The following is a 14,213-nucleotide window of genomic DNA, read 5'->3' as shown; positions in this document are numbered from 1 at the left end:
GTTAATTTATTATATTCATTTTTTAATATTTCAATGCATTAAAAAGAAGATTAAATCATTTGAATGGTAAAAATAAGATTTTTATTCTCTTTTTAACATATTTATACTTATTGTACTTGTTTACATTTTTGTCACTTACAATTACCTATTACAAATATTTTAAATAACATCTAAAATTAATTGTTTGTACACTCTGAAACTTTACATTTTAATTTTATAGCTTTTTGAAGATAATTTCTTTGTTCATTTGTAGGAAGTTTAACCCATAAACTCAATTTTATGGTAACAGTGCTACATTCCATCAAAGCTACTAATGATTTTATCTCCATTTCCCATATACTGTGCATACATTCTAAATTAGAAGAATATGCGTTTGATGGAATAACAAAAATAAATAACCTGTAAAAATGATATATATTTTCATTATAATACATTCTTTCCATAGCATAAATCCTAGAAATAAATATTAAGCTTTGATTGAAATGTAAATTTTCTTACTTGCGACATTCTGGTGGTATTTCTAATTCTTCCGCGAATATATTATCATTGTTGTCATTAATAGCTATTGGAGAACCATCTGGTTTTACCACAATAGTATAGTCTATAGTAACAAAATAAGAAATTTCATACTAACAATGTTTATCCTTAATTAATCATACAAACAATTAAATTCTCACCAATATGATGACCCAATTTTGTTTTCAAACCACTTTTTATGTATTCATCACCTCCTACTATTTCTGTTAAACATTGTTTTAAGGAAAGACACTTGTCTGTGTTGCTTAATGCTGTGATTTCATTTACTGTGTTTTCACTTAATGTAACTCCATCATACTGAGGATAAAGGCTTTTAACGATCTGATGTAATTTCAAAACATTGAACTTAATTTTCTTGTCAATTAGATTATTGCTTATAGAATGATATAAGGTAAAAACTTTTTCAATGAGCTGTGAATTATAACAATCCAGTGCCAATAGATGTAATACAGTTGTTGCTAAATTAGGAAATGAATAACTTTCATAGAGTTTATTAATAATATATTCGCATATCATTGGTTTTAATAGTTCCCAATTCTGTGGTTTATGATTGGCAATATTTAAACCTCTCAGAAAATTGTATACTTCATATTGTGTACAATCTGATAACAGAGATGGACTTTCAATATATTGTACTGATAAATGGTCTAACAGAGGAATATAGCTGTAATTCATGTAATTTAATTTCTTCAAGATTTTAAGACTATCTTTGAAATTTACACTGTTAACTAAAGCAGTTTGAGTTAATGCTCCTACAACATTTTCATCATAAAAAAGCATATCCCTAAAAAAGAAGGAAATAAAACATAATAAATTAATGAAGTGGAAAATGTAACAAATAATTACAGTTATCAAATACTTACCCCATCAGAACTTTCCTAGAAATAAGAGAAAGTAAAAATATTATGTCACTATCACTTAATAATCGAGACATATCTTTTATCTTCTGATTCACATGATGCAAAAGATGTATATAAGGCTTAGGCAGAGCAAACTCATTTGATAAAATGTATAATGCATGATAAGTAGGTACTATAAAGTCCAAAGCTATAATTTTGAAATTCTTGAATAAAATATCAAGAATATATTGCATTGTTTCGAGATCCTTTATATCTTGAGCAAATTGGAGAGAACTTAATAAAGTTTCTCTATCTTCCTTAGTTAGTTCAACTTGTGCTTGTATACGAAAAACTATTGGCAAAGCAGTAACTAAAGATTTAATCAAAGGTAATTGTTGTTCTTTTATCAGGAGTTTATATACTTGTAATATTTGTAGAATTGATAAATCATTTATAGAAATTTTTATAAATTGAAGTAATGTTTGAATTAATATAGTGTTAGATGGGACATTCAAATGTAATAAAAGTTTCAATGTATATATAATCTGACCCATGCTCAAATATCTCACATTTTTATGTATCAATACACATGTATCATTAAATTGTTTAGAATCTCTTATATATTCATAACTGAATTCTTTATTTGAATATAACGATTTCAAAAAGGTAATAGCTTCATTCAAACGCATTTTCATAGCAATTTGTGCATCACTTTTAGCCACATCTTTAAGATTATTGTCTGAATTTGAAGCATTAAATATCTTTACATTTTCCTCATGCCTTTCGAATTTCTTAGGTACTACAGTATCTACAAAGTATATATAATATATATATATATATATGTAAGAAAGTATTATTCAAATTCTTAAAAACAATTAATAAATTATTCTATTACCTTGCATAGGATTTTCGAAATTTGATAATGTGTTACATGCATAACTTGACGTTATCAAATTACGTAGTTTAATCGAATTTAACGTTAAACTGTAATAAGTTTTAACAACCTTATTCATCGTGGTAACGTTGTTTAAGTTTATAAAATATTCTGTAATAAACATCAAAGTAAATATTTAGAATTTATGAATGTGTCAAGTTGAAAGCAAATTCAATTAATACCACAGTTTTATTGGTAAAATAATAGTTCTTCTATAACATTAACTTCGAAATAGCATTAAAGGAAACGTAATAGAAAAGCATGTCTAAGTTTAACTGCGTTAATTAACCTAAAAGTAGTACTTTGAATCATTTTGGGAAAAAATATTAAATTCTAATAAAAATTTAAAAAATCATGAAAACAAGTAATCCTTTTTTACAAATGTTAAACAATGTTAAATTTCATCTATTGGATTACGTTAGATTATGTTCAGATGTTGATGTTTGTTGATGTCAGTGGCGCCATCGATACATTTACTAAAAAAAATACTTTGATTTCATAAATGCATACTTAATACGATTTTTTGCTTTAGAACGCTACAATATATTAGTTAATACGTCAAATTTATTATTTTATGAGTAAGTTATACAATGCAGCAATAATTAAAAATCTTTTAGTAAGTGGCGCCATCTCGTAAAGAAGCGGTTAAGCTTGTAGTGGAAAATGTTGCCATTGTTCCTGTTAGATGGCGATACCAACGTATTTCCATGAATGAGCGATGCACCTAATCAATATTGATAATCAACAGTTGATTAGTAGTGTTTTGATTTGTGGTTAGAAGAATATGTTCATTGCTTTTTCTTCGCGCTATGTTAATCAATTTTTGGAAAAATGTCAGATCAAGTAGTAAGGCTGGGAATAAATAAATGTATATTGTCAAAATTGTGGTACACGTCCCTAATTGTTTACCAAGAAAATGCTAATGGCAAATCATGTCAAAGTGACACTGTGGATTTTGTTGAATCTCAGACTTTATCAGGAAACTTAATGTATATACAATAATTATAAGAGTATTATATAAAAGTCTAAGTAGAATTATCCTCTCTATTTGTTAAATATTTTTCAGTCATTTGCAAAGTAAAAGTCAACATGAGTGGATTACTCAAATATTATTGCAAAAACTTATCAACAATGTTGCTTCTTCAGATGTTAAAAATCTTAAAAAACAACATAACTATGTGCAAATGATACATGCTTTACAATTATGCAAAAATTTGACCACGGACATACAACAGGTATTTTAAAAATTGAATCATTTACTTTAATCATTTAATGATTAATTTATTTCGTATTATATACTTCATAGGGACTATTAATGATGTATGAAAATAGTTCAAAACAAACACGTTCAAAAATTCTTGAAAAAATACATGAAGAATGTTTCACATTTTTAAAACAAAATATGCATAATAATTTAACTGTTGTTTGTTGGATCATTAATGAATTATTGTCTGCATGTGTTAACAAGTCAACTAATATTGCTTGTAGTTTACAAGATTTATATTTCTCTTTCATAAAAGAATTACTAAAATTTAAATTATCCAAGCAACACTTTAGTGACAATGCTGTTGGACATGCATTATGTATTATATCAAAAATGAACATACTTGAATCCAATACAGATGAACTGTTGAGATGGTTTTTTCCTATGTTGTTTGAAACATGTAACATTCAAGATATTGAACTTGTACTATACTCAAGAACAGAGAGAAAACTTTTTAATGCATGGTGCACATTTATTAATGAGGTTTATGGACATACTAAAGTTGCTGACAATTTGAATGATGCATTGAAAATTCAAAAAGGACTATTTAATAGTACTTCAAGCTGTACCTCATTTATAAATAAAAATAATCTCATAAAAAGAGTAACTAACATGAAACTGCATTGGGTTACAGATATTTTGGTAAGTGTTTAGCTAATATTACAATTAAAATTATGATATTATTTCTATTTAATATCATCTTTCTTTCAGGATATTTGTCATGTTTTAGTGAAAAATGAAAAATATGATGATATTTCATCAATATTATCCTGTGAATTGTTAAAGTCTTTTTGGCCTGTTGTATTATTTAAAGTTTTAAATGATTGCATTCAGGATATTCCTAATGAAATTCAAGAAAATGAAAACATTATGTGTAATTCAATTAAATTTTTAATATCTAAATGTAATTTTGATGCATGGCATGATTCTACTTTACTAGAACTTGACATTGCATTAAAAAAGAATATTAGAATTATGGAATATATTTTGACTTCAATGAAGGATAATTCTATTACAAATGGTAACAATCAAATTCAAGAGAAAATTCAACCAGTTGATACATTTCAACAGAGAATAAGTATAAAACAAATATTCAATACTTTACTGCATTCTAATAGTCTGTCAGTATTGAAATTAACAACTGACATACATGAACAAGAGTATAATAAAATAGAAAATTTATTAAAAGATCAGGAATCAGAATCAGAAAATATTTTCTATGCATATTGTAGTATGTTAAGTGCTTTGAAAGCTATTTTATTATGCGATAGTTATCACGAAAATCAAAGCATTATTATACATCACTTTACTGATATGAAATATTATGTTCAAATTTTATATCCACTTAGTTTGCGTGTAGAAGTTGTGGAAAATATATTTTCTTTACTTTTCTTGCGACATGACGATTTTGACCATACTTTAAAGAATTATAATAAAAACAATACCAGTACCTTAAGTGAGAACAAATCGATGGAACAGCCTTTAAGGGGTTTTATTTGTAATAAATATGCTATTAAAGATGTGTTATTTCATTTAAAAGAGATTATGTTAGTCATAGAAAATGAATTCACGAAAATGAAAAAAGAAAATGAATGTACAGAAGAAGAGAAGCAACTTCAAAAAGATATCTCTTCCATTGATGCAGCAATAACAGATGCTAAATGGAGATTAGAAATTTGTACAAATTCACAATTTACAGAAGATGACAATATATCTAAAAACGTAAATAAAATTGAAACTGAACCAAAAGTTCTATTAGATGGAAAACTAATATCTAATCGTTTCAAAGAAAGTATACTTTTTTACCAAGAGGGCAGTGCTTCGGATGAAACAAAGATTAGATCTGACAGCAATTCTGAATCAGAATTGATACATAATAATACTAAATTGCGAAAACGTTCTAAAAATATATCGCCGACAGTGGACACCGTATTAACCAAAGATACCATATACAAACCATTATTCGTGAACTTAATGTTAGCAACTAAAGAAAGCCTAATTATTCAATGTTTATGGAAAAATGATTACGCAAAGGCGCAGGATATTATAGAGGTAATTTTACTAATGTAGGAAAAGTATTTATATATTTCTTATCGCCGTTTCAAATTGTTCAAATGCATCTTCCTCAAACTCGGTAGGCTCGTATGTAATAAATTGTTGTGCCTCCTCTTTCTTCTTAACTTCTTTGGCTAGTACTCCAGGAGGATTAAGTGCATAATATTGTTTTGCAAATAAAATTCTTGTTCTGGGAAAACAAACCTTGCAACGGAAACACCAACAACACCAACCTATGGAATAACAACCTTCTATTATAGATCATTACCAAACTTGCTTTTCTTCGATAAAATCATTCAATCATCTAAATTACCTTTCTGACACCAACAAGGTATCGCGAGACATATGTATATTAGAAACCACACCCTGATCATCAACCACACTTTCTGTACAGACTTCTTCAAAGCAGGCTTTTGACGTTCATAATTGTCCACTAAGCAATCTATAGCTTTAATACCAAATTTTTTTGATGCCTCTGTACAGTTTTTGAAGTCAAATAACTTTTGCAGTGTTTCTGCAGGATATTTTTTTCTCTGCGTTTCTTCAGATGTATTTCCGTTGGTATAGTTCGATATTTTGTCCGTAGTTGTATATCGTGCTATTTGTTCATCATATTCCTTTTTAAACTTTTCATAATCATAAACTTCTTCACCTGGTTCTGTTTCTTCAACATACACACTGGTTGTATCCACCTCATGCTCGCGTTTTATTCGAAACATTTTCTTATAAAAATTTAGATTTTTGTTCTTTGATGATCTAGAAATAGGTATTGATTAGAGCTATACTTTTATTATTATTTATAGTTTATCCATTAATTATTAAACACTTTATCTAAATCTTCTTTAAAGCCAGCAATAAATGGTAAATCATTTCTTTCTATTAAGTTAGAATTTTCCCATACAATTGGTTCCAGTTGGTTAAACACATTTGCAAACTGCATTTTCTTTAGAGTATCTTGGTTATTATAATTTTCTACCAAAGAATGTAGCGGTTTGTATTTGCTTTCATCTTCCATGTAAAGTTCCATAGCTGTAAGATCAGCAGGCTGAATCATTTCATTTTCACTTTCTTCATCATAGTCTTTATTATCTGATGCTATCTCAAATACTTTTTTATCTTGTAAATTGGTCTATACAAAGCACATTATATAATAGTAAACACATAAATAATAATATTTAATAAATCATTATCATTCACTAATACTCAACTCTGTATAGTGGTAATGAATTAACAGAAACATTTAATAACATCAATACAATTGATACTTCCTGAAATAGCATGTTCAATTGGTTCTCTTTTTACTGTTTGTTCTTAGACAGCTCATATAAAGAATACCCAACTACATGGAGAAATACAATTTTCAAAAGCATTACACATGTTTAAAGACAACGTTTATAAACAAGCAAATATATTGGAAGATAAAAATGAATCAAGAGAAAACTTACAATCTTCTACATTAGAGGTATGTACTATACATTAGTACATAAGTTATTTAAAAAAACTATTTAACACAGAAATCATTCCACAGAATCTAAGACTAGTTGCACAGGAAGGTATACAGTCTTCCAGACAAACTAGCCAACTTGAAACATTTTTGGCATCCCAAGAAACTAATTTGCGAATGTTAAAAACTGAAACTGTTAGCGGCAACGAAATATTGACGATATGCGTATTAGATCTAGCTTTAACTATGAGTCAAGTCTTCAGCACGAGCAATTTTTGTAAAGTTGCAATGAAATATTTAAAATTATGTAAAACATTTGACAATACTGAATACGCACATTTCTTTTCCACAATTTATCAATTGTTATACGAGACAAAAGACGAGTTCTCTATAAAAAATATACTCTGTGATACAATGATATCATTGTCTGTAAAGGAATGTAAAGAGAAAGATGACTTTTGGACTGATATTGCGGCTAAATATCACGAATTTAAAGAGTCACAAGCAAGTAAAGATACAATCAATGAAATATTGAAAGATAGTAACTATTTGCCAGGTTTAAAAATACTTGGTAAAATGGCTGTTATTTCAAGCGGAACTGAGAAATATATGCAAAATATGTGCTCCCATTTACAGCTCCTACATACAATTATACCAACTGATCATCAAATATTCACAGTTTCTGATTTACTCAAAATTCCGTTACCTTACTACTTTGGTCATCAAATATTCGAACTTAAAATTGAGCCAAATAAACTCGAAGCTGTTGCACACAATTTACAAGTTAATTTAGTATATAGTATTCTTACAAATGCATGTCCTAGACTGTTTTACGAAAAAAGTATAAAATCCGCTATCGACAGTAAAGAAAACGGATGTATCATTTTAAATAAAGCATCATGTAAATCGGTATGTATCAAATTTTTTGTAGATAGTTCTACTACATTTCAGGGGACATAAAATAATTATTGCTATTGCAGGACCATAGTCATAAAATAGAAAGACCAAACGAATGCATTTCAGATATATTATCAGAATTACTGCAAATTTTGCAGAATTTAAATTTAGGCAAATTTTACTTAAGCCACGACATTTTTAAAGCTATTTCCCAGCATCCTGACATTCAAAATGCATTGAATAAAACAACTCGTCTCATAAGCCTAGATTTGAGTGAATTATCAATGGGCAATGAAACGTTAACTTTTCTTCTGAATACGTGGAATCTCATGTTTCTACATGCTAATTTGACTATCTGGGCGTATCAACCTCCGTTTAGTGATTTGCAACATTCAGTTTCATTGATGTCGATTGGTTATTTAATTGGTGATTTAGGTCTAGTAACGCTTACCGCGCTAAGAGCAAAACTGCTAAATAATATTATGGTAGAGAAAGAGTTTTTTCTACAACTTGAAGAACTTAACGAACCTGTATGGCAAGATTTGGATATTACACATGACCCAAGAGTGATCTTTCTGATGGCTAACGAATTTTATGGAACACCTTGTATCCGAGTAAGTTATAATTTTCATTATGTATCGTGAATCATTTGTTAATATGTTTACTTCCCTAGGTCTGTACTGCAGAATCATTAAACGAAGATTTAAGCACCGCTTTTCATGAATATCTCGATTATTATTCATCGAGATTTGAGAAATCACCGCAAAACATAGAAAAGCAAAAAATAATTATGCTACCCGATATCGTGAAACAATACCAAAATTTCATTTCTCAATATTGTAATAGTAATTTGTATGGCACTAGTAACAGCGATAATATATTTTCAGTAGATGACTACTTTAAACTCTCTAAAAAAGATGTAATTATACAATATACAGCGTCTTCCTATTCGTATGATATAATATTGAAGTATACGAACTACCATAATATACACCATCAGAAACAGGTCAATCAGTATAATAGTGTATGGAAAACTCGCAATATAAGATCAAGTTTATTGCAATACTTGGAAGGACATTGTTGGATTGTTTCTTATCTTTTGCAAAGAATATATAACGAACATCCAACTATTCTAGAAAACAACTGTGATAATCTGAAACGTATTGCTTGTCTCGAAAATCTTTTAAGTTCGCCGTGGGTCATTGAAATGAAATCGTTGTTTGAAAATAATCAAACGCTTGCAGCTATACTCGAAACGATACCGATGCAAAAGTTATGGCTTCATTTCGAAATTGCATTAAAAGAAAACGAATGGCATACATGCTTGAAACTTCTAAACACTTTGCCAGATGATCTGATCAAACGTACAGAATTGCAATGTTTCAAAGATAAAGTACTCAGTTACATAGTTTCGAAAAACGATACTGCATTGAATGCGGAAATATTGCAATATGTGTATCAAATTAAAGATGTACATATACTATGCCAGACAGTATTATATAATATAAATAAATGGCACATAAATGTTTGCGAACATGCTTTGCTTTATGCAGTAAATAATTCGGATAGGGACAAATTACCTACACACTGCAAATCACAATTAAATGAAATTCTACACAGAGTATTTATTTTTCATAAAATGCTTCCGTATTGTGAAATGAAATCCAATGGGAATTGGTATGACATTGCTTACTGCACTGAAAAAATTGATCCATTTCAAGTTATCAAAACGTTAATAAATGCAGAAAAATTTGAATTGTGTTTAGAGTGGTTGGAAAGTCAAGCATTCTCCTTGGAAATACACCCCTCTATGATGCAAGACTTGTTGTTAGGTCTTTTAAAAAATGAAGCTCAAAACTTTAAGCAAACATTAAAGGTAGTTAAGAACGTTTAAAAAATTATAATTTACGCGAATCGAATACTAACGAAATTTTCGCTTGCAGTTTCTTCAAGCATTACCTTTGAATCAATCAATCAATCTGTGCAAGACTGTATTAAAACAATTACAGTCAATCGACTCGCTTCAATTTATTTCTAATTACTTATTAGAGCATTGCAAAGCAACAGAAACCATCAAACGTAGAAGGATCTTGATAGGAATTGAAATTCTGAGCATGTTAAAGGCTCCAGAAAGATCATTGTACATTCATCTGATAAAAGAACCATTGTTAATGTTAGAACAGTTATTAATGAATTGTAAATTTGAAAGTCTTCAAAAAATATTAAATAGAATTGAAGAAAAATTAGAACAAGTGAATATTTCGAGAAGTAGCTTTGACGAAATTATAAAATTCTACGCTCAGAAATCATTAGATTGTCGCGTGTCTTTACAATGTGATAACACAGAAAGCAAATCAAAGAATGTGCAGCAATGTGTTTTGGAACCAGAAAATATTGAGTTTGTTATGCCTGCTCTAGTTCCTACAAAAGAAGAATGGGTACCCAATGATAAGGTACACAAGGATGATGTAAAATATTCTGATATTGCTTTGTATTTAATTGTTTTAACTTCTGCTTGTTTAACAGGCTACAGTATGCAGTTGTTGCAAAATCGTTATATTTTCGATGTTTAATAGACGACACCATTGTCGTAGATGTGGTCGTGTTATCTGTGCTCAATGTTCTCAACATCGCATGCATGTATCTGGATATCCACCTTCTGTACTTGTACGTGTGTGCAATGATTGCAAGCAACAGACAGTGTTGCAAATGCAAGTCAATCAAGGAACACCGTCTACTTCAAGTAGCGAAATGTTTGATTATTGGCAATTAACGAGAGATCAGGAGCATAATCAAACTATCAGAGAAGAATTTTCATTCGAGTACGCGCCAAACATTTCTTTGTGTTTGGCTATCCTAAATTTATATTCTGACCATAAAACATACACTAGGTAATGACTGTTTAATATATTTATATAATAATTGTATATATTCTCGATATATGTATTTATTGTTTCAGCTTTTTATTAGATCGTTGCGACGAAATAAAACATCTCTTACAACCTGTTAGTGGCGGGAAAGTAAATCCAGAAGTAGATCATACTGTAATAATTAAAATGATACGTTCTCTATTAATTGCAGCAAAAGTGAAATGCGCGAAACTTGGTTTTAGTACTGGATTAGCACACTGCGATGGTTTTTTATCGCAAATAGATCTAATCGCCAGTTTTGTTCAATCTGATTGTTTACATCTCATACCTTCTGATGATTTAAAAGAAAATACCTTGAGAAAGTTTAGAGATCATCTGATTGAAAAAGAACAATGGATTCTTGCTCTAGATGTGAGTACCAAGGCTGGATTGGATACACAAGGTGTCTGGGCGACCTGGGGTAAAGCATGTTTGAAAATGGGATATTTTGATCAAGCACGAGAGAAGTTTTTCCACTGCCTCGATAAAATTCAGCATGAAGATATCGACGATTGGGTTATTTTGTCGTATCCCAAAGATTCGTTAACACAGAGCAAAAGAGAAATTCGAAAATCGATAACTGAGAATAAAATTGACGAGAATAAAGAACTCACAATGGATGAGCTATGCATAAGAAAAACTGAATTTATAAAGAATCGTCCGTTGAAAGATCCACCGTTACTTTCAGAAATTTTACAAATGTTAAACAATTTAAGCACGTACAAACAATATGTACAGCATTCTCAGTACAAGACTACCGCATCGCAAGAAGTACTCAGTAACTTTGGAAACCTTAAAATGACAAGTCAAGGGAAATTCTTTGTTAAAAATGCGTCTTCAGCGGCACAAAATGTTTATTACTACGAAACTCTTTATTATTTACTGACTTATGGAAGCTATAATTCGATTTTAGAATTTTTTTTGAAACACGAGGAATATAATGAGTGCCTTACTTTTACTTTGGAAAATGATTTAGAACCCGATTTGTTTTTTAATTCGATTTATTTATATTGCTTGAAGAATGGAAGTACCGAAAAACTTCACGAAGCTATGAAAAACAAGGATTCAAATTTATTAATTTGGAAAAAATATTTAATATACGTGTGTCACAGTCTAGAAAGGAGGCAATACTTGAATATTTTGTATCAGTTGCAACTATTTATGGAAGACTCTGTACGAGCTGCGATGACGTGCATTCGTTTTTATCGTAATGAAGCAAGCAATTATACAGATCTCTGTAATAGAAGAAATTTCTTGCTCGACGCCCAAAAGCACTTGGAATCTGAATTGCAAATTGAATCATTAAATCGAAAAAGGAAAAAAAGTACAAGTTCTATACACAGCAATCAAGGAATTTTAACAATGGAAATGGAACTTTCGGAAATAGATAAACATATAAACACGATCTGTAGACAAATGGAACTTGCGAAGTTTTTAGCAACTTGCGAAAAAGAGGGAAGGGCTCCAATGCAGTTTTTAAATTTGTTTTCACATAACGAGTGCGATAGTGCGCACACTTTAGAATTGCCGACTTTATTTGGCAATCAACAGCAAAAAATAGATTTAGCTGTTCTAGCTATACTCTGTGGGCACAATATTGAAGAAGGATTTGGAATAGCATTCAGAATAATGCAAGGTGTTCCAACAATTTAAACATAATAAAACAGTATGATTTGTTCATTTATATAAACGATATATATTATTTCAGATTATAATCTACCACAGCAGAAAGTATACTCTTTAGCTGGCCATATCTTGACCCTGAAAAACAATATTCCAGGAATAGAACAATTAATTAAATGTTGTCACACTTCTGGGATTCCAAATTCATATATTATATCAGATTATGCTTTGACACATTGTGTGAAATTGTTATTGAACCGTTTACATAGTGAACCAGAGTCCACTGAAAAGAATGATGTTCATAATCTTGTAAGATTAATAACGGACATAGAACTCAAAGTAAGGTTGTTCTATACATATTAAGTTAATAATTTTTCAGTAACTTTCTAAAGGTTTTTATTTTTAGATAAACGCATATATCGAATGCAAACAACTAAAAGCTGCATACCTATTAGCTGTTAAACATTCGCGGTCGCAAGATATACGAAAAATTTTAAAAGAATCTGAAAGACTTGGTCAAAATGCGATTAAAGCAATATGTGTAAAATGGCTTCAACAAGAACCAAAGTCATAATTTTAAGGTGTATATTATTGAAGTATGTAAAATATTGGATTAGTTCCTCTATTTCTTACTATTATAAAATATTTATCTATCGTATTATAATTACAAAAAATCTAACTAATACGATCGTAATCTTGCAAATTTTATACGAAAGTTCTTAAAATGACTGTAATTGTGGATTAAAAACATCGAAAATTTTATTACATTCCACAATTATTTATATAATTATATATGTACAAAGTATTTTATTTTTTTATAATTGCCTGTTCTTCCTTCTATAATTTGAAATTAGCATATGCCTTAATTAAATAGTATAACTATAAGATGTAATTAAATAAGCATTGTGAGATCAAAAAGTGCAGTAATTGCAGTGTTTAAAAGAATTTATTTAAATCGAATATGTATATGATAATAAATAACATTTAAACACTTAATAAAATACGTCTATTTTCATAAACAAAATAATACATCTTTTTTAATGATTTGTAGTTATTGTACTTGAATTCAAACACTGTACTAAAAACCTCTTTTGTTACATACTAGACAATGCTGGAATGTACGTATATGAGAAGCATTTAAATAATTTCAATTATCTTTCACCATAAATTACTCCAAAATCCAATAGTTTTAATTATATAAATAAAACTAATAAACTCTATTATACTTTGATCGTATGCCTTTTCATTTAAAATGTATTTTATCTTAATTTCTAATTCAATGAAAAAAGTTCACATTTGCCAGGACACTGTAAAGAGTGTATTAATTATTTTTGGCTGTTTATTTATGATTTTTTATCTTCACACACTAAAGCTGCCAGTTTTTCTTCATATTTTGTTGCAAATGTAGGGTCAGTATTTTTAATGGACAAAAGTAAAGAATCCTTTTCTTGCTGAGACCAATTATTGCTCCATTCTCTAAAGAGTTTCACACGACATTGAAAGAGGCTTGGAGGTCTGTCAGATCCTTCAGAATATCCCAAATTTTCCATTTTGGACAGCAGTCCATTGACAAGACCTGAAGGTCCACATTGTTCCAGAAGCACACTTAAAAAGTCACTTCTTTGCATTTCTGACCACTCTTGAAACCATTCTATTACATAGCGCAGTTGGGCTTCGTTTGATAACACAGTAGACATGTTTTATCTTTAAA

General features: G+C 29.3%; 3 protein-coding genes across 6 annotated transcripts; 1 reads left to right on the top strand and 2 right to left on the bottom strand.

The window, feature by feature from the left end:
* Positions 1-58: 58 nt before the first annotated feature.
* On the bottom strand, positions 59-2,880 carry LOC128880239 (FAST kinase domain-containing protein 2, mitochondrial-like). 2 transcript variants are annotated; one of them, XM_054130094.1, is made up of 7 exons: positions 2,728-2,880; positions 2,493-2,599; positions 2,272-2,421; positions 1,401-2,184; positions 678-1,321; positions 499-601; positions 59-399 (listed from the first exon to the last, which is right to left on the bottom strand). In XM_054130094.1, the coding sequence occupies exons 3-7, from the start codon at positions 2,387-2,389 to the stop codon at positions 177-179; spliced, it is 1,872 nt and encodes a 623-aa protein (XP_053986069.1). In that variant the 5' UTR covers positions 2,390-2,421; positions 2,493-2,599; positions 2,728-2,880; the 3' UTR covers positions 59-176. The 2 variants fall into 2 exon arrangements, with proteins under 2 accessions (XP_053986069.1, XP_053986070.1); XM_054130095.1 differs by lacking the exon at positions 2,493-2,599 and having other exon boundaries at positions 2,728-2,862.
* Positions 2,881-3,005: 125 nt separating this feature from the next.
* Positions 3,006-13,845, top strand: LOC128880236 (uncharacterized). Of its 2 annotated transcripts, XM_054130087.1 has the most exons (13): positions 3,006-3,299; positions 3,377-3,545; positions 3,617-4,216; positions 4,286-5,626; positions 6,945-7,091; positions 7,158-7,982; positions 8,054-8,584; positions 8,644-9,846; positions 9,914-10,423; positions 10,497-10,861; positions 10,930-12,515; positions 12,588-12,841; positions 12,909-13,845. In XM_054130087.1, the coding sequence occupies exons 1-13, from the start codon at positions 3,142-3,144 to the stop codon at positions 13,074-13,076; spliced, it is 7,857 nt and encodes a 2,618-aa protein (XP_053986062.1). In that variant the 5' UTR covers positions 3,006-3,141; the 3' UTR covers positions 13,077-13,845. The 2 variants fall into 2 exon arrangements, with proteins under 2 accessions (XP_053986062.1, XP_053986063.1); XM_054130088.1 differs by lacking the exon at positions 3,006-3,299 and having other exon boundaries at positions 3,383-3,545; positions 3,933-4,216.
* LOC128880245 (uncharacterized) lies at positions 5,511-6,923 on the bottom strand. 2 transcript variants are annotated; one of them, XM_054130107.1, is made up of 3 exons: positions 6,531-6,923; positions 5,943-6,385; positions 5,511-5,862 (listed from the first exon to the last, which is right to left on the bottom strand). In XM_054130107.1, exons 1-3 carry the CDS (start codon positions 6,554-6,556, stop codon positions 5,654-5,656), a joined length of 678 nt encoding a protein of 225 aa, XP_053986082.1. In that variant the 5' UTR covers positions 6,557-6,923; the 3' UTR covers positions 5,511-5,653. The 2 variants fall into 2 exon arrangements, with proteins under 2 accessions (XP_053986082.1, XP_053986084.1); XM_054130109.1 differs by having other exon boundaries at positions 6,456-6,552.
* Positions 13,846-14,213: the final 368 nt, after the last annotated feature.

Source organism: Hylaeus volcanicus, chromosome 7, assembly GCF_026283585.1.
Source record: "Hylaeus volcanicus isolate JK05 chromosome 7, UHH_iyHylVolc1.0_haploid, whole genome shotgun sequence".
Lineage (NCBI taxonomy): Eukaryota > Metazoa > Arthropoda > Insecta > Hymenoptera > Colletidae > Hylaeus > Hylaeus volcanicus.
The sequence above is the reverse complement of the archived record's forward strand: the minus strand, read 5'-3'. Positions and strand labels throughout refer to the sequence as shown.

What these genes read in the sequence shown, in the direction of transcription:
- LOC128880239 (XM_054130094.1), bottom strand. Translation starts at nt 2,389, where the DNA reads ATGAATAAGGTTGTTAAAACTTATTACAGTTTAACGTTAAATTCGATT. An exon ending in TTTCGAAAATCCTATGCAAG is followed by an intron (nt 2,185 to 2,271) that starts GTAATAGAATAA and finishes TATACTTTGTAG; the next exon opens with ATACTGTAGTACCTAAGAAA. An exon ending in ATACCACCAGAATGTCGCAA is followed by an intron (nt 400 to 498) that starts GTAAGAAAATTT and finishes TCATTTTTACAG; the next exon opens with GTTATTTATTTTTGTTATTC.
- LOC128880236 (XM_054130087.1), top strand. Translation starts at nt 3,142, where the DNA reads ATGTCAGATCAAGTAGTAAGGCTGGGAATAAATAAATGTATATTGTCA. An exon ending in ATAAAGCATCATGTAAATCG is followed by an intron (nt 7,983 to 8,053) that starts GTATGTATCAAA and finishes TTGCTATTGCAG; the next exon opens with GACCATAGTCATAAAATAGA. An exon ending in AATGGGTACCCAATGATAAG is followed by an intron (nt 10,424 to 10,496) that starts GTACACAAGGAT and finishes CTTGTTTAACAG; the next exon opens with GCTACAGTATGCAGTTGTTG.
- LOC128880245 (XM_054130107.1), bottom strand. Translation starts at nt 6,556, where the DNA reads ATGTGTTTAACCAACTGGAACCAATT. An exon ending in TTAACCAACTGGAACCAATT is followed by an intron (nt 6,386 to 6,530) that starts GTATGGGAAAAT and finishes ACCTATTTCTAG; the next exon opens with ATCATCAAAGAACAAAAATC. An exon ending in ACCTTGTTGGTGTCAGAAAG is followed by an intron (nt 5,863 to 5,942) that starts GTAATTTAGATG and finishes GTTATTCCATAG; the next exon opens with GTTGGTGTTGTTGGTGTTTC.